Below are 20,368 nucleotides of genomic sequence, written 5' to 3' on the forward strand. Positions count from 1 at the left end.
ATTACTTGTAATCATGCATTAAAAAAAAATTATGATTATTTATGTTACAACTTGATCACAAGTTGTATAAAAGTGGATTGCAAAATGATCTTTTGTATTTCTTTGTCTTGGTCTTACTGAGCCAGAATGTAATGATGGTTCTAAGTAAAACAATAGTAAAGCTTTACTTAGTTAGCAATATTTTGATTGCCATCATTTAGAGTGACAGTAAAAGATGGTGAAGTTTGTCAGATTAGCAATGGCATAGATCATAGAATGGCAGTAGATGTGTGAGCAGAAGATGATGAGTTGTGTGACAGACGTCAGAAGCAATGTTGAACCCTAGCATGTGAGCATGTATAGAGGAGGAGCTACTGCACTCATAGAAAATTTAGTAAAGGCAGCAAGGAAAGTATAAAAAATTTTGGCTAAGCTTTTGTTTTAAAAATAGCACAAGAAATTTACCTCAGGATAAAGCATCTCAATAAATGTTTCATTTTGCTTGAAGAAATTCTCCTCTTGACCAGAGTACTCAGGTTTCTGACAGTTAGCCATATGGTTCTTGAATCCATCCAGACTAAAGGTTGCATATTTACAGTCATGAAGACAATACAGCAGCAAATGGGGGGTGTCTGTTTCTTCAGATTGTATTACATCAATACAACACAAGCCTTCTTTATGTTTTTTCAAAAGGTGAGCTTTTGCACAATTAGTTTTTAGAAACACTTTTTTGCACAACCAACATTTGAACTTCCCTTTGATGGAGATATCAAATGCTGTTGGGTCAGGAGGGTCTTTTGGTTTTTTCACTTTTTTCTTGGACACAGGAGTAAGACCTGACTGTTTCATCCAGGTACTCTCATCGTTCTCAGAGTCATCATCAAAATTGTAATCCTCTTCACTGTCCTCAAGAAGTTCATCCAGATCTGCTTCCCTGTAATCACTTTGGACTGTTTTGCGTTTACGGTCTGATCTCCGAACAAATATTTCAGATTTCAACTCTCTCTCACAATTATCTGTCTCCGTCTGATCAAAGTCATCATTAGCTTCACTATCACCTTTTTCTTTTACATCAGATTTATCCTTTTCTTCCTCATCACCATCTTTTTTTTTTAAATCAATGACATCTTCTTGACTTGTCCTATCACAGTCTGACATCATCTCCACATTGTTGTTGCTTTGTGTTTTCTCTGTAACATCTACATCCTCTTTAGTCTCGAGGCTAGTCTTCACTTTCATCTTTTCATTAGTGATGGAGTTTTCTTTTTGTTCCACCTTGCTAACAATCTTGTTGACTTCTAAATCCTCTTTGGCTATTACAACTGAGTTAGTGGATACAGGAGGTTTTGATCTAGGCCTCCCCCTCTTAGTAATTTTAAGTATCAGCTTTCCCGTCTTTGTATCAATTAATGAAGAGTTTTTATTCTTGTTTGTTACTCTTTTTCCCTTTACAGAATGTTTCTTAATTAGGTGTTTTGTTTCTGGTATCATTAGTTTATTAATGGATGATAAACCCTCAGGAGGTAGATCATCATCAAATGATTCTCTCTCCAGACCATCAGAAGGCTCATGATCCAGACTATCTAATGGTTCCAGTTTCTCAACCAACAGTAAGTTTGGATTTTCAGGTTTTCCTGCTATATCTATTTCAATATCTTTATTTTGGGACACAAGGGGGTCCACACTGGAAGATATAAGAATGGGACTAGATGATGACATCAAAGACAGGCAGTTTTCCTTCAGTGATATTGAAGGAGCAGCAAAGTCAACCTCAAAGGAAGAAGCATGAACATCCTCTGCAGTGACTCCTACCAGCTGTGATGAAATTTCATGCACTAACTTTGGAGTTCTAATAATTTTTGTGTGTGCATTAGATGGCTCAGACAGCCAATGCTCTGATAAATTCAGGGGACACGAACTGGACCGTGTTACTTCACTACTAGTAGTATGTTGATGAATAAGATCTGCACTGTGTCTCCTCAGAAGGTTCTTTTGTTTCATTTGGAATCTTTTATCTATGTGGAAAGGCTGGATGGAAGATTGTTGAGAGTGAGACAAAACATTTTGAGCATTATCATTTGAATCTGCAGGAAAATGTTTGTTACCAGTGTCTGTTGACTTCACTGTTTGAGAACCTTCAGTGGAAGTACTACTTTTCTCATAGTTACAACTATCACTAGAAACAGATCCATCACTCATTGATGTTGAACTGTCACTTTTTTTAAAAGGTATCTTGGCAAAAGGACCAGAAAATGTCAACTGGGTATTGGCCATGATGACTTTGGTAGTAAGAACATCAGGTGTATTTTGACAAGGGTGAATGTCAGTCCCACTTGGTACTTCAGGTGAACTACTCTGCTCCTGCTCTAGAGGTGGTGTGACAGGAGCTACAGGTTTAGCTGCCTTTGATCCTCTGTAAGATATCTTGTTAACAAACTCATCAACAACTTTGGATGTGATTTTAACACCTATATTCTGGGAATACTGCTTGAATTGAAATATTAGCCTTTGAGATAAAGTTTTTGGCATATTTGGTATTTTCGCAAACACTTTTTCAAGCATGTTTGCATAATTTTTTTCTTCCTCATCCCCATTTTCTCCTGGGGTTGCATTGTTTTCATGTATTGCTTCTGGAGAAGAAACTAAACTCTGAACTCTAGGTCTGTTGGGATCAAACACATCACATTCACTGTGCGAAAGAGAGGTCACTTCAATAGCTCTAGTTTGTGCTGAGGTAGAGTACAAGTGTCCACTATCAGAAGAGTACTGACTCATGGATGTGGAAGGTTCTAAAACATTGGCTCTAAAGTTACAGTTAGTGGAGTCTGAGATATTGGATGTAAAATTGCTGTCTGTTATTGACTGGTCAGAAGTGACGTTTATAGCATTTTGAACTGAACCCAGGAAATCATTTGTTGTTCCTTGAGTGTCAGATAATGTTTGATTTCTCAAATTGTAAACATTCGTAACTTTGTTTCCAGTATCTTCAAGTAACACTGATGAATGGGCAGCTGTAGTTTGTCCATTAGCCCAATTAGTCTCATACACATGAGTAGCAGTCAGTTCAGAGTGCAATGAGCCACTTGTTACAAGAGATGAAGGCTCATCATCAATAACTATTGGCTCTTGCTCACCTCCAAACTGGGGACCAGAGATTATAGGCCGGGATGAAGATCTTGCTTGACCTCTTTGACCAGTACCCACAGGCCGTCCAGATCTGACTGGGTGCATTCCCCGTATGGATCTTAAGTCTGGCCTTGTATTAGGGAATCTAGGGAGTACATGTCTAGGCATTTCACTGAGTAAAGGTCTACCAGGAAATGGAGACTGACCATAGAATCTTGGTCTCAGTGGAGGTTGAAAGCCTGATGCTTGCTTGACTGGAACAGGTGCTCCCCCCGAGTACCTTGAAGTGAAAGCATTTTGATGTGGTGGTGTAAAGTGATTCTGCTGCACAGGTAGTGGACGGTGCAATGAAGGCTTAGACATATGCCTTCCAGAAGCATTCACAACAATGTCATCAAAAGCATCATTGAGGCTATTACTAAAATTATCTTTAAGCCCTTGTCCATTTAGATGATTTTGATTAGTCTGGGATCTCCCCAAAGACCTAACATCTAATTGTCTAATCTTTAAAGATTTCAGATTCTTAATAGCAGTTATGATGTCAACAGATTTAGAGTTCTCTAAATTGTAACATTTCTGCAGATGTTCACTTAGCCTTGTTTCATCATATGTCATAAACTCACAGACTAGCTGAGGACAGAAAAACAGTAACTGGCCAGATTCTAAATTTGTAAAAGCACCTATCAACGAATCATTGTGATAAGATTTCATATGCTGTTTCATTTGCTGTTTTGACCCTTGATCTTTACCACAATGCACACAGCAAAAGGAAAATTTGCTAGCATCAACAGCTCTTGGTTGCTTGAGTTTCTCTTTCTCTTTGGCTGGAGTGACTCCAAGTATCTGGATATCATCATCCCCAGGAAACACTCCATCTTCATCCCCTGCAGAGTTCACAACACAGGCCAAATCTTCAAAGTGCTTGCTAATGTCAAACTGTTTTGGAGGAGGTGCCCTAGGGTGTGTTGGCAAAGCTCCACGCATCCTTCTGTTAGCTGATTGAGGTGGTGGAAGTCTAGTCATTGGGGCTATCCTACCAAATTGAGATGGAGGTCCACTGTTGACGGATGATCGTCTGGCGGCTGGAGCATTTCTCACAACTGCTGTAACAATGACATCATCATCATCATCATTTTTATTCTGCCTAGGCATGTGAGACATTCTAACCCTGCCTCTGCCTCTAACATTGTTTGGAGCAAACAATCGCTGGCGAACGTGATGTCCAGGTACAACATTGTATGGTGGCATCATATTGGGCACAGGATGCATCATTAAGCCTCTAGGTCGCATGTCTGCATCAGTCCAATTAGTTCTTTGATGCCTTGGGCCCTGTCCACTTAGATAAATGCTTGGGCTAAGAGGTGAGCTGCCTGCTGCATTAGTCATATTGGAAATACTTTTAGGAGGAGTAGACAAGGTTTGTGCTATCACACTTGCAGTTTTACTGGGGGTTAAAAATGTTGAATGTGTTTGCTCAATATGAGCTTCAGCTTCTGAAACAGTATTATTGGCAGGAACTAAAAAATTTGGTACACTTGTAGGATTTGAATTGAAACTTTGAGTACTTTCAGTACTAATCACATTTGGAGAAATTTGGTTGCCCTGCATCATGGATGACTGGACAGAAGCTACGGATGCTGAAGTCTGCCATTGTTCATTATTTAGACATTCCACAGTTGTAACTGGCATACTTTGTAGCGGCTGGCTTAAGATGTCTTGATAACAAAGTGCATTGTTAGTATTTTGCACAATACTGTTAGAAGGTAAAGAAGTGGGTAACATTTCAGACATAAGCGTATTACTGTTAACAGATAAAGAATTTGATGTTTCTCTTTGAGTTTCCTTTTGTAGAGTTTGCTGAGAGATGTACTGCTGTGAGATACAATCATCAGGTAGTAGAACAGAAGTGGAAATAGCATTTAGTTGCTGTTTGTTAAAAGCCATATCAGTTGTGGAAGAAAGCTGAGATGAGCTTATTGTTGAAGTAAGTCTGTCAGGTCCAATGAACTGTTCAGCACTGTTGGCAAATTGCTTTCTTATTTCAGAACTGCTTGTTGGATACACTTTTGGTGTTCTGGCTAGACTCTTCTCTGGTAATACCAAGCTAGAATTACTTCCTAATAGAGTTACTTCAACAGGACTAGCACTGGGTCTACTCTGTTTCAGAGCAATTTGATTTTCTAGGTTAAGCTGCATTTCTGACAAAACAAACTGAGACTGAACTTTTGGTACACTTTGTCCAAGAGTATTCATGTCATCATTCAAATGACTTTGAGAAACTGAACTAGAAGCCTTATCATGCAAACTGGTAAATGGTTGCACAAAATTGGAAAACCCTATTTCAGCAACTTTGTTATATTTTTTCTGAAAACTGATAACATAGGCAAGTGATGCCTGTAATCTCTCTTTTTCTATAAGTGTCAATGAACTACGACTAGAACAACAGTTCATTAGATGCTGCTGATAAGACTTACTGTCAACCGTGTTAAAACTGCAGTACTCCCTAATGCAAAAAAAGGTAATGTCAAGGTCAGTTGAGCTTTCTGATGTAGAATTGTATGTGCAGACTGCAGCACCCAAAGGATGTTGTGCCAGTGTGTGGCACTTAAGTTTTTCAACATAGACATTACTGTATGGACATGTTAGGCAATACATGGTTTCTACTTTGACTTTCCAGTCAGGAGCAGTGTCAGAAGATGTTATAGCCTCCTTAGAGCTATTGCTTTTAAATTCAACAATGTTTGAACTGAAACAATCTTCATCTTTCCCTAGTAAGGAATGAGTCAATTGATTGACTTTGACATCAAGAGGACTATGTTTAGCCTCTAATTTTATGTTTCTGCTAGTATTTTCTTCAGGGACATCTATAACTATGGTGGAAAGTTCAGCTGAGCTGCTTTTCAATTCAGAAAAGTTTTTATCAGAGATATTTAAATAAAACAAAGCATCATTTTTTCTAATTTCAGCGCTACATGACTTTGTAATCATTTTGGCAACAGATTTTGTTAGCATCCCAGGATGCTTTAGAACAGTGTGTCGTTCTAAATGCTCAGTGCTATAAGTCATAAACTCACAGAAAACACAAGCAGAACATGGATCTTTGTCTATCTCGCAGGTTGTAGACGATTCAGTCTCCTGTGATACAGCATCCAGATCTTTATCATGTTCCATTTTGCTGTGCTTAGCCACCTCTTTCAAGGAAAGACTAGCAAAGGTACAATAAGGACATTTTTTCATGTGTTCTCTCATGTGTCCGATAAGGTCCTTCTTGGCATCAGTAGAGAAACTGCAGTAGTTGCACCAGTAATGAGACTGATCTGTGCTATCGGATTTGGTATTCAATAATGATATGCTTGTAAAACTCTGGACCTGATCTAGGTCTTCCTCCAAATGACTTGTAGAGGAGGCCTCATTCTCTGTTATATCTATTTTCTTGGTTGGGGTGGTTGTGTCTCTTGAATCTACTTTCTTGGCTGGTGGCTGTGTGTCTTCCGAAGACTCTTTCTTCTTTTTAATTACAGTCTTCTTTTTTCTTTTGGCCATTTTTGAAGCTAAAGGAAAAAAAACAAACTTTATGAATAGAAGAGAACTAAGAGTTGATGACGTTAGAAAAAATATGTAAGCAGAGGAGTAAACTTATTTTTTAGATTTCTAAATGCTATTTTTAAGGAATTTTTTTTCTAAAACAAGTGATTCTCATTTTAACACTGGTACTAAGAAATCTAACTACTGTGTGATATTCAAATTGTTTTTTTGGTATTATTATTATTATATTTTCCACAATATTTACATCTTTGTTGTTTATATTTTATGCATACAAGTAAAATGTTGGGAAGCTTAGTTTAAAAAAAAATCAAAATAAAGAATGCATTAAAAAAATAATGTTAAACCTTTGTTAATGATAATACTAATCTCCAAATAATCAAATTGTTAAATGTATTTTACCTATGTTATTTAATCTAAAAACAAATTTACTTTTAAGACTATAAAAGGAGCAAGGGCACTTGTTTAAATGCTGTTTGCAATTGGTGGCTTATTGGAGATTATGCTCTATTTTATAACATATCTAATCCCGTGGCCTGCTTCAACCTTTTTTTTCCAGCATATCTTTCTTCAATAACATCCCCAACCTGATTGAAATTCTCAAGTTTAATCTAAAGCTGATTCATCCAAACTAGTCCAATTAATCTCAAATGACAATATATTCAGCTCCATCCCCAATCTGCTTCATTTCAACAACTCTACATTAGTTCAGCTAATCCCCCCATCAGGCAGCCCAGGCTCAGTATTAGAATAATTCAGGAGTTTGTAAAAGATAAAATGCTCAAACATCTCTAAGACTCTTTTAATATTGTATTCAATTTTTCAACATTTTTTGTTGGAAGTACTAACATTGATAGATGAGAGGAAAGAGGCCAAACGTAGATGAGATCAGAAAAATGAAACACAGGATCGCAGTCTAGCGGAAGAAGCCTATAGGGAAGCAGATCTGAAAGTAAAGAGAAGCTGTCGGCGAGATAAACGGGACTGGATTGAGCAGAAGGGACAAGAGGCACAAGCAGCTGCAAGCAGAAATGACACAAAAACCCTCCATCGTATTGTCCGAGATCTCACTGGAGCAAAGAGTGGACATGGGGCACCAATAAAAGACAAGCAAGGCAAAACTTTGTTAACGAAAGAAGAACAGGATGCAAGATGGGTAGAGCACTTTAAAGAGACCCTTAACCAACTGTCACCAGACCTAACTTACATATTCAAGGACCCCTCTCCAGACAATGATCTCAAGGTCACGACAGACCCAATAACTGCTGAGGAGGTTACCATGGCCATTGCAGTGCTAAAGAATAACAAAGCACCAGGACTAGACATGATATCAGCAGAAATGCTAAAATATGGGGGACAGTGCATTGTTAACAGAATGACTGATCTCTTAAATCTCTGTTGGCGAACTTCAAAAGTCCCAGAGGACTGGCAAAAGGGAGTGATTGTAAAGCTTCCAAAAAAGGGCAACTTGGCAGACTGCAACAACTGGAGGGGCATTACTCTCCTCTCTGTCCCAGGCAAAGTTTTCAGCACTGTTTTGTTGAGATGGCTTCAACAGTCTGTAGATGAAAGGCTCAGAGAAGAACAAGCAGGTTTCCGAAGAGGCAGATCATGTACAGAGCAGATTTTCGTTTTACGAAATATCATAGAACAAAGTCTTGATTACCAACAACGGCTAACAATCAGTTTTGTGTACTTCAAAAAAGCGTTTGATAGTGTCCACCGAGAATCACTATGGAAAATAGTTAGAGAATACGGTATCCCAGAAAAATTCGTCCAGATCCTACGACACCTTTACAGTCAGTCTAGTTGCTGCATTAAAACAGAAGAGGGAACAACAGAGTTTTTTACAATCGAGACAGGTGTGAGACAGGGGTGCATCTTATCTCCCTTCCTCTTCCTCCTAGCCATCGACTACATAATGAGGAGAGCAATGAACCAGACTGCCTTTGGTATTCCATGGCATGAACAACTCCGATTGACGGACTTGGACTTTGCTGATGATGTTGCACTACTCGGGGCTACAAATAAATGCATTCAAGAAATGACGGAGAGCCTAGACAGAGAGGCATCCAAAATTGGCCTCCGCATAAACTTGGATAAGACTAAAATTATGCGAGTGGGATATAAGGCAAAAGGTGTCCCCGTCAGACTTGGTGAGTCAAAGCTTGTAGAGCTGGACAAGTTCACGTACCTTGGCAGCATCATAACAAATGATGGAGATGCTTACCATGATATAGCGTGCCGAATAGGAAAGGCAGGGAGCATTTTCCATAGGCTGCAGCCTATTTGGACTAGCCAAGCCATTGGACTCGAGACAAAAATACATCTTCTCAACACAATCGTCATTCCAACTGCTACATATGCATGTGAGACGTGGAAGTCATCTGTCAAAATTGAGAAAAGACTAAATGTGGCTCAACAGAGATGGCTGAGACGGATTTTGAGAGTCAGTTACACAGACTGGATCTCAAACAAGGAAATCCTATGCCGAACTGGAAGTCGAACACTTAGTGAGGTTGTGACTGAGCGTCGCATGAGGTTTGCGGGACATGTTCTACGTCAAAATGAATTACGCAAACCAAGAGTTGCGATAACATGGAAGCCAAAACGAGGAAAGCGCAAACAGGGACGTCCTCGTATTACCTGGCGACACACCTTCATGGAGGACCTCAGAACAGTGGACACCAGGTGGGAGGAGGCTTCAGACATTGCCAGTGACAGATCATTATGGAGACAGCTTGCCGCCCAATGCGCCGAACGGCGCGGGAGGACCTAAGTCTAAGTCTAAGACTAACATTTAAAGTCTTAGTTGTTGTTTTTTTATTTAAACATTATTATTATTATTATTTTATATAACTAACTAGGAATTTGTTATTCATTGAAGAAGAAGTTGTAATCTGTATTTAGTCCAAGTTGTGAGCCTTTATTTATTATTTATAATTTTTAGTCATGCAAAAGATAATTTGTATTAATTTTTTTTTTTACAAAGCTTATATGAACTCTGTCTGTCTGTCTAGTAAAAAGTTTGTACACATGATTTTTCCCACACCCTATCTCAGATCAAGCTGAAATTTAGCACAATTTTTTCTTTTACCTGACAACACAACAACCAATTTAAAAAAATTACCAATTAGTTAATTAACTATTGGTAATTAATTATTTTGTTTGGTATCTCAAACAAGGGAAAGAAATTTTAATTGACTAAAGTGGCATTACAAGCTGAATTTGTTCCCTTTATAGCACATCATCTGAGTCTTAGTGAACATAAACATGAAAAATAGGTTAAGACTATAGAAAAAATGAATTATTTATATAATCTTCCTTGTTCATAAGCTCTCCACTAGCAGAGTGGTTACCATGTTGGCCTGAGAAGCCTTGAGTCATGAGTTCAAATTCCCTTTTTTATTTTATAAATGCTTTTTTATTTTCAGTCTAGATCTTTTACAAATTTAATGACATGACTGATCCAAACTAATTGATAGAAGTACACTTAATAAATATTGTTTTTTTAAAAGTTTTTTTTATTTTTGTATTTTCTTGTTTATTATTTTATTTTCTTATATTTTCTTATATTACTGGAAATATTATATTACTGAAATAATCTTTTTTCTTAAATGAAAACCTGAAAACTACCTTTTAATCTTTTATGATCCATGTTGCACATATTTTATCTGTTATTTTTTAATGAACCACTTCAAAAGTCTTTTTTTTTATATTCATGTCATTAATTTCACATGAATAGTATGAACTTACCTTGGATAGGAAAAAATGTCAATAAATATTTTTAGAGCCGCACACTCCAAACCAATGTCTTGTCTTGATCAACTCTGAAAATTAAAGTCATTTGTAATTATAGCTAGGAACAAGTTGTTTAATGAATGCCATAACACAGACAAAAATAAAATACTGCTAATTTAGTATATCTATAATGAAGATACAGTTCAAACTTTTGGTAGGACCAAAGAACTAAATTAAGTGGCATCTAGTTCTATTTGATCAGCTGGTCAGGTTTGTAAATAGAATTGCCACTGTGCTTTTTATGCCTGACAACACACTTTTGATTTTATATTAGCCAAAAATGAAAAATAAACATAATTTTCATAATGTTTTTCTAAAAACTAAAAAAAAATCTAATAATAATAAAAACTTATTTCTTAACACTAGAACAACACAATTACAATAATTACCATAACCATTCTAGATTAAAGATTTAGATCTAATTTTGAAATAATCTACAATGGTAGTTCTTAAAAGAACACTCCTACTGAAAGAGTTTTCCATATTTTACATGCCATTCTTCCAAAGAGAAACTAAAACTGATAGCATTACTGTTCACTCATTAGTGATAGTGAGGACCACTTGTCATCCAGGGCGATTAGGGCTTGACAATACATTTCTGTACAGTACCTTTGCACGCTGAGGATTCCACATATCATAGCCTCAACGTGGCGCCTTGGTGAAATAGTCTGTAAGTGGAACCGGATAGGGCCTGTTAGGGTGATTACAGAATAAGAATATGAAGAAATTCTAAGTGATAATTGTGGCCTCCTGCTGCCTGTAATGAGCAGGGTCCAGGAACGAGGTGTGTGCAAGAAATGTGGCACAAACCAATCATACTAATGGCTGATGCCATTGCAGAAGCTTCAGACAGGCCTTGGGGTAAAGAGCTCCTGGTCCATGTCTGGTAGTTGTATAAAATCCATTTTAATTATCAATGGGATGAAGTGTGCCTCGCAAGTGCGCTGAATCCCTAGTGGACTTTATTGAAGGTACCTTTGTTCAAGAGAGTCCTGAATGTCAAGCTACAATCTGGGAATACTGCCATGGTGATAGATACTCCTTATTTTGTCTGCTCTTTTGTTCTGATACATCTTGTCTGTTGTCTTTAACAGTTTGTATCAGTTCTTACAGTGATGTGCAAGGTGGCACTGTCACAATTTTTTTATATTGATAGGTAAGTTTATGGTGTCACTCTCTTAATACCAATACTATAAATAATACTATAATGACCCAGATTGGTGCTTATGGTTTTATTTCTTTGCAGTGTTAAGTAACCTGATACTTAGTTTATGCTGAATAGTAGAGTTTCTATGGAAGGAGGAGCACTTTCATTCTTTTGCAAACATAGTACGGTACATCTGAGGTAATTGGTTGCTGTCAGATTTGATCCCATGTTTCTACTTTATTCATTATGGGGGAAAGTCTAGCCAAAATAAAACCACTTCTTCTTCTAGTCAGCTTTATTGCTGCTGAGCTGCAAACTCTTTTGCAGACTGTGCCAAGGAAAAATAGTGTGCTGTTTTCTTCAGTTGTTCAGCACTGCCATACAGGGTGTTGGTTATGTTGGGCTGTAATAAAAGTAGGGTCTGCCTAAGGTTAGGAAGAGGCATTCAAAGAGGTTATTATGGTTTACGGTTTCATAAGGGTGGGCGCAGTGTCTGCAAAGGGGGAGTTGTGTGGAGTTTATTTTGTTCAGATGGTAATTTAATAGAGGTGTAGGTCCTGTTCTTAGTTGGAAAATTGTAGATTGTTCTTTGCGGGGGAGGAAATTAATACTGTCCAGTTTTTTAGGCATAGCCATTTCTTTGTACATGGCTCTGCCTGTGTTTCCTGATGCCCATTGGTTGAGCCATTCCTCTTTGTGATTGTTGACTAACATTGACCCGAGGGTGAGGTAGCTTATAGGTCTGTCTGGTTATTATTATTATTATAGCTTTTATATAGCGCTACTTTCATGCTTATAGCATGCTCAGAGCGCTTTGGTCCAATCTCATTTGTGGACCAGTGGGGGGGGGGGGAGGGGGGGTATCTAGGAGTTGGTTTTCCGTGCTGCCTTTAGACTTTAGGTGCTCAGTAAACGCAACTCTGCCCAAGTTGGGTGTCGAACATCGAGCCCCTTTCTAGGTAGCCAATACAAGCCCAATTCAAGTGCACTTAGCCTCTCGACCACGCTAATTGTGATAATCCATCAGATGATATCAAAATATAATATCAATATCACACAACAGTGGATCCCTGGACACATTGGCATCATGGGAAATAAAAAGTGAAAAGGCAGATAAGCTATCAAAGGCAGGTTCATCTATCATTCTATGGTTTAACTACTAGTCTTAGTATAGATTCTAGATTATATACTACTAGAATAGATACTAACTACTAAGACTAAGGTAGTGACTAGTGTCTTAGTCTAGAGTGTGGCAGTGTCTAGAGTCTAGTGAGTCTAGTTACCTAGCAGTGTCTAGTGCTAGTCTAGAGACAGAGTCTAGTCTAGTGGTAGTGGACAAGTGAATAAAGTGATCTCGAATTAGTGACCTAGGAGTAGGAATTAGATAGTGACGATAGTCACAGTCTAAGTAGTAATTATTAGATCTACTCTAGTAAGTAAGTCACTAGACTGTCACTACTAGATCTAGATTACTTAGTAGATTTCTAAGTCTAACTTAAACTTAGACTTAACTTACTAGATCTACTTAGTTAGTCTAGGAGTCTAACTAAGTCTAGGCTCTAACTCTAGGTGTAGGTCCTATCTATCTAGTAACTACTAAACTAGTACTAGTAGGTCTAGAGATCTACTTACATTACTTACAAGTCAATACGCCAAACTAAGAACAGTAGCATCTAGATCTATCTAGAATCTAGATCTAATAATGATCTAGACCTATGGGCTATGTAGAGATTTATTAAATATTAGACATCTATAAATCAAGCCTTTTCTAGCCTAATTATTATCGTTTTTGCAGTGAAGACGCTTATAACGGAAGTTGATATTATTTTATGTGCTATAGATCTTTTGTAGACAAACGAAACAAAACAAAAACGAGACATTTTAAATTAAATGCCAATAATCTAAACCTAGAAGAAAAAGTCTCTCTCTCTCTCTCTCTCTCTCTCTCTATATATATATATATATATATATATATATATATATATATATATATATATATTTCAAATTTCTTTTTTTTAATCCAAAATGAAAGACACAAAGATAAAGGCACATTCCTCATCCCATATGCTAGGACAAATTTGTACACATACTCCTTCTTCCCTAATGCTATTAGAGCATAGAATGGGTTGCCTGAGCTAGCCAGGAAAACCAGTGACTTGGGAGAATTTAAGTCATCGGTTAATATGCATGACTGAATGGATGACGCGTAGGACGTAATCATCTTTTTTGAAGTAACGTTTCGAAAACGTCAAACACGTGTTAACCTAAGCTGATCTTTATTTGTAGGAATTTTACACGCACTCGGATCTTTATAAATTGATATCTATATTTAAATATAACTGAGACAAACATTTAAATCAATATAAAAGCATTCTTATTAGTCATGTTTCAAAACGACTAAATAAATTCAAACACGATTGGTAAAACCCCTATTGTTAATATTCTTTGCTTGTGTAAAGTTTGTTTACATTAAAAATATCTACCGGTACTGGAAACTAGCATTATAGGCTACATTAAAACTTTTAAAATCGGCTTATTACCAGAAGATGCAATAAGAATTGCAATTTAAATAATTTATTTATTTGAAATCTAATTGAACAGTGCAACTATACACAATTACAGTAAATCAGATCTGTAGTATGAATGGTTAAAATATATTTAATACATGTTACAGATAAAACGTAAAAAAAAAAAAAAAGAAACCAATGCTGTGCTTGTTTAACTGAATCTGTTGATTTTCTATGTTAACCTAAATATATATATATATTTATTTATTTCCTGAGGTAGATGTGAAAATACATAACCCTAAATATCAATGACTGGTCAGTAAATGCCGGTACCGGTACCTTCCGCAATGATAGAAACGTGCAAGAACGACAGATTCAGTTTTATTACTTCGAGAGGCGTCATTTTGTCTAGCGTTTCATTAGGCGTGAACTCGAGAAATCCAGAAGAGTGGGTAAAAAAAAAAAAAAGAAGAAAGGGGAGTTAAGTTAGAGGAAGGCTATAAAAGAGATCACCATGATGTTAATTAAACATCTGGGTCAGATAGACGTAGAGGGAGTGCGAATATGGTCACAGGGATGTTACATTACATGAGCAAAGTCAAAATGATGCCTAAGTGAAGGTCCATTTACAGCAAGTGTTGTAAAGTCACAAGTTGCTTTTTTTTTTTACTCGAAAAAATCAAAACACTCGACATCATATTAATCGCACATTTGTATCTAGCCATCTCATGAAAAATCTTGGAGCTAGGCAATGACCCTTTTTTTTTTTTAAAGTGTCACGTAATATATTAGATCTAGAAATTTTAAATTGGCATATAACATGCATAGTTCATACACACGCGCGCTAACAAACATGCACACACACAAATATCCCATATATATGTCATTATAGTAGAAACGTTTTGATCAAACTACTGTGAGAAGAATAAATAAAATATATAATATAAATCACTTTTTGACTTAATGACATTGAATGTTATACCTAAAAATGACCTACAATCCAATTTATTTAATAAAGTATGATGTAAGATAAAATTATCACAGTTTAGAAATCAGCATTCTATAACTTTAAATTAAATGCAAAGAACGAAAAAAAAAAAGAAGTAAAACATATAGGAACCTATACACATTTTTATGAAAATAAAATAATTAAAAAACAGCAATATTGTTTGTATTAATAATCTAAGTGAGTCTATCCGAGCCAACATATCAAAGTCATGGTTTTCTTTTTTTTCTTTTACCCCCCCTCGAGTTATGTTACGTAATAACTTTCTATGTTTCGTCTGAGATAACAGCTAGACCGGGAGAGCATTCCTTGTCAGTAGGGAGAAAAGAGAGAGAGAGAAACTAGAGGCAAACTGAGCCCAGACTCAGCCCTAAGGGCACCCGTTTGGGCCAACGTTCATCCCCCAAATGGGGCCCATGTGTTTAGCCCTATCAGGCCCCTCAATGTTTTCCTCGTACTGGCCCCCATGAGGTTTACATCAGGGCTTCCACTGGGCCCCCTAACTGAGCCCAGACCCAGCCCTAAGGGCCCCCGTTTGGGCCAACGTTCATCCCCCAAATGGGGCCCACGTGTTTAGCCCTTTCAGGCCCCTCAATGTTTTCCCCGTACTGGCCCCATCAGGGCTTCATCTGGGCCCCCTAACTGAGCCCAGACTCAGCCCTAAGGGCCCCCGTTTGGGCCAACGTTCATCCCCCAAATGGAACCCATGTGTTTAGCCCTTTCTGGCCCCTCAATGTTTCCCCGTACTGGCCCCATGAGGTTTCCATCAGGGCTTCAACTGGGCCCCCTAACTGAGCCCAGACTCAGCCCTAAGGGCCCCCGTTTGGGCCAACGTTCATCCCCCAAATGGGGCCCATGTGTTTAGCCCTAGCAGGCCCCTCAATGTTTTTCCCGTACTGGCCCCATCAGGGCTTCATCTGGGCCCCCTAACTGAACCCAGACTCAGCCCTAAGGGCCCCCGTTTGGGCCAACGTTCATCCCCCAAATGGGGCCCATGTGTTTATCCCTAGCAGGCCCCTCAATGTTTCCCCGTACTGGCCCCATGAGGTTTCCATCAGGGCTTCAACTGGGCCCCCTAACTGAGCCCAGGCCCAGCCCTAAGGGCCCCCGTTTGGGCCAACGTTCATCCCCCAAATGGGGCCCATGAGTTTAGCCCTCTCAGGCCCCTCAATTTTTCCCCGTACTGGCCCCATGAGGTTTCCGTCAGGGCTTCATCTGGGCCCCCTAACTGAACCCAGACTCAGCCCTAAGGGCACCCGTTTGGGCCAACGTTCATCCCCCAAATCGAACCCATGTGTTAAGCCCTTTCAGGCCCCTTAATGTTTTCCCCGTACTGGCCCCATGAGGTTTCCATCACGGCGTCATCTTGGCCTTATGATTTCGCCCAGATTCGACCCCTAAGGGCCCCATTTGGGCTTTCATTAATTCTCCCCAAAGGGCCAAGTATCTATAGCCTTATTGGGGCCCACAAGTCCTTTCCCTTACTGGTCCCACACGGATTTCACAAGGGGATTTTCTGGGGCCACTGACTGAGCCCAGACTCAACCTTAAGGGCCGAGTTCTTCCCTCAATTGAGGCCCATGTGGTTAGTATGGGCAGGCCCGATTGGGGGTCCTTACCGGGCCCGAAAATTTTGCTATCAGGGATACAGTTATTGTATGCAGCGTTTACATCAGTTTTTATATTGTTCGTAAAAAAAATTCTGATAAATTTAAAATATCAAAAAATATAGTTTTCATTAAATATGTAAATAAAATTTTTAAATCAAAAGAATCGTCCTTATATATTGTATAACAATAAAACACTTGTTTTTATTTCATAGCTATATACATATATATTAAAACGAAATATTTTAATGTAAAAAAAAAAAAAAAAAAAAAACAACAAACAAAAAAATAAAAAAAAAAACGAAGCAATAAAAAGTTTATATAAAAAAATAATAAAACATTCAATGAGTTTATTGTGTTTATAATGAAATGGGAGACTATCCGAACCAATTATATTGAGCTCTTTTTTTTTGTCTCCCCTTGAATTTCATTACGCAACGAGTTTCCTGGCCGACGGTCTCATCCGAGATAAGAGCGAGGCGGGGAGGGCACTCCTTGCCAGTAGGACGAGAAGGGGGAAGGTGGTGGGACCTTAACTGTATTACGCAAAATTCAGACCGCCAGCCGAGGCCCAGCAGTGAAACAATGGGGCGAATCTCTCCATCCCCTGCTACTTACGGGCCCCATTCATCTAAGGGGGGTTTTGAATGGGCGCATGACGGGGTAGGAAAGGAAAAAACTGCCCCGCACGACTATCCGGTTCCCCGTGAGGGCCCCTAACTCAGCCCGGGCCTGAACAGGTAGCTTTGCTGGCTGGGGTATTTTTAAGATAAGATATATGAAGAGTTAACATATTTACAATATTACAAATTGAGACAACATTCTTATAAACTGAGTCCACTCTTATGACGTTAGATTAGATCTATTCATCAATATTAATATGAGTTGAGAATTGAGTGGTGGATCTATAACTAGGTTATAATATTAATAGTTTTGGTGTAGGCTACTAATTAATATGTTGGTTTGTTTTACATGATCAGGTGTTCCTTCAGAGTTGAAGATAATGTACTTCCTAATCCAAACCTCCTGACGGGGGATGGGGCAGGCTTTGAACCCAGCACCATATCGTTACGTCTGAACGACAGTCCAGCGCGCAAACCGCACGACCAGGCACGGTACACATGCAGCCATGTATGACTTAGATCTCGATGACAGATCTATCATGAATAAATTACATCACCAGTGGCGTAGCAGAATACACATGGATCAGGGTTAGATAAAGAAAAATTAGTTACTAGTCGACCCAAGACAACTAGCGGATCCAGAACTTTGGAGGGGGGGGGGTCGATTTTTTTTCAAAACCCCTAACCCTAACGCCCAGTAAATCCTAAGCATAAACACATAAACGCGCGTACAGCATATATATATATATGTATATTATATATATATATAAAGCAGTGTTTCTCAATTTTCGGCGAAAAAAAAAAACCACACACACACAAACCCAGTCATGTTGAGGCCCTTCTCTTGACAGCTAGGGGGACAGCGCTAAAGTGGGGTTCGCCAAAAGCGTTTTCTTGCATTCTTCACTGCAGAAACGCATTTTCCTGACATCTACAGCTCAATTATTCATCCTATTAAAAAAGGACCTTTGAATAATGTTTTACTTGAAAAGTATTATAATACGAATTTACAGGCCCTTAAAATTACTGCATTGCAAATACAACCGATTTGTTCCTTAAAAAGATAAGATATCCACATATTTAGATTAAGGCTTTGAGGATCGCCGCCGAAAAAAAATTATTCAAAATATAATAATGACAGCTAGGGCTAGGGGGGATGAGGAATTCATCCTATTAAAAAAGGACCTTTTGAATAATGTTTTACTTGAAAAATATTCTAATACGAATTTACAGGGCCCTTTATTACTACATTGCAAATACAACGGATTTGTTCCTTGAAAAGATGCGATACCCCACATATTTAGATTAAGACTTTATTATAAGGATCGCCGAGAAACAAATTATTGATACATTTTGTTCAATAGGTATGTTTGTAACTTTTTTTTTTTTTACAGAACTATAGAGTAGAGTCACTATTGCGGAACAGTTTGCAGCTACTTTTAGTTTTTGATTTTTTTGCTCCGTAATGGTTAGACCATGGAAGTATAGTTCCATGGTTAGACCTATGGAAAAACACTAAAAGTATCTAGGCATTGCCCATCCATTTTCCGATAAAAATAGACGCATTGTTTAGTTTTTCAACAGATATCTAAATTTTAAAATTCAACTCGACTGAGATATGGTCAGTCACAATTACGGAACAGGATTTTTTAAGAAGTCACAATTGCGGAACACGGTAAAAATGTCGGAACAAAGCCTATATAAAGTCTTATATAATACTTGAACTCTTTTACATTCATTTTTTTTTTATTTAAGCTAAAGACACACATATTAGATATCTAGGACTCACATTTTAGATTATTACCTCTTCTTTAATTGTAATTGACACTACTATGATTTTCCTTACAAGGTTTTATTTTCCACTATTCTTAAATTCTTTTTTGTTATATTAATATTACTAGCCTGGCATTACCCGCGGCCTGCGGGTCTAAGTTTGTGTTTACTAATGTAGTGGATTGGATTTAGATGTATGTAAATGTGAGCTTGCGCTCCCAGAGCTATATTTTTATATATTTTATTTTTATAGGCTAGTGCCAAACTTATTATTTGTACTTCCGCTTTTTGTGTATAAAAAGTGATGCCACGCTGTTTTAAAACAGTTCAGTGTACAGTTGACCAGTGGTCAGTACCATATCTGTCTGTGTGACAGCTGAATATCTTTGTGGTCTGTCATCTAATTATATTTTTATTCCTGTTCCTGGGACGGCCTGCTATTATTACTGCTGTGTAACTGCTGTGTAACTGCTGTGTAACTGCTGTGTTACTGCTTTTAACTGCTGCTGTTGAATATTGCTGCTTATAATTGATTCTGTAGATCTAATTCTAGGGAAGCTAGTGTTATTTTGTTTCTGTAGTGTGGCCTTATTAGTGGCTTAGTTATAGTCTGTTTCTTGCTTTAGCTAGTTAGTAATTAGTTTAGTCTAGTTAGTAAGGTACTAAGACTTAAAGTGTTCTTGTTTTAGGGTTAGAGTTATTGGTTGAGATTGAGTGTAGTAGTAGAATATTGTAGATCTAGACTAGTTTATTGTAGTTTATTGTAGATCTAGGTCTAGTGTAATAGTTTTAGTGATTTAGTTAGATAGTTGGTTTGATCAGTTTGTGTTAGTTATTTTGGTTCGTTTGTTAGTCAAGTTAGTGTTTGTAGTGGCGTAGATTTAGAAGGTAGTTTATAGTGGTTAGTGTATATATTATATTTTATTATTATTTGATTCCATGTAAATAAAGTTTCTTTTTGTTTTATTTATCGTAAACTAAAGTTTGTTATTGCTTTCTTTTAGTTAGTTTAGTTTAGTCTAGTTGTCTGGTTACTTAGGTGACTCTAGCCCCTTGGTCGCAGACTGAGGTGTCACAGATGAGCCCACCCAGTAGCGCAAACATCTGCCTACTGTTGGTAAATTTTAATGTTGAGCAGCAGAGAATAGGCCCTCCCACTCGCGCCTGCCTGACCTGCTCACATTTTTGGTGTCAGAGGTGGGATCTGTGCTTGAGTGACCAGACTTGTATTTTTTATTGGCATAGATTAGGTTTGC

General features: G+C 37.9%; 1 protein-coding gene across 4 annotated transcripts in view; it reads right to left on the minus strand.

Annotated features, from left to right (window-relative positions):
* LOC106065449 (uncharacterized) overlaps positions 1–20,368 on the minus strand; it is a 29,246-nt gene that overhangs the window by 2,917 nt on the left and 5,961 nt on the right. The window contains exons 1-3 of one of the 4 annotated variants that reach the window (XM_013224280.2): positions 13,238–13,413; positions 10,405–10,478; positions 445–6,656 (exon numbers count right to left, since the gene is read on the minus strand). In XM_013224280.2, the coding sequence (XP_013079734.2) occupies positions 445–6,648 (6,204 nt within the window). In that variant the 5' untranslated portion in view covers positions 6,649–6,656; positions 10,405–10,478; positions 13,238–13,413. Of the gene's footprint in view, positions 1–444; positions 6,657–10,404; positions 10,479–11,058; positions 11,118–13,228; positions 13,414–20,368 lie in introns of those variants that run through there. The other 3 variants (XM_056028399.1, XM_056028398.1, XM_056028400.1) reach the window with 3 other exon arrangements.

Source organism: Biomphalaria glabrata, chromosome 5 (genome assembly GCF_947242115.1).
Source record: "Biomphalaria glabrata chromosome 5, xgBioGlab47.1, whole genome shotgun sequence".
Lineage (NCBI taxonomy): Eukaryota > Metazoa > Mollusca > Gastropoda > Planorbidae > Biomphalaria > Biomphalaria glabrata.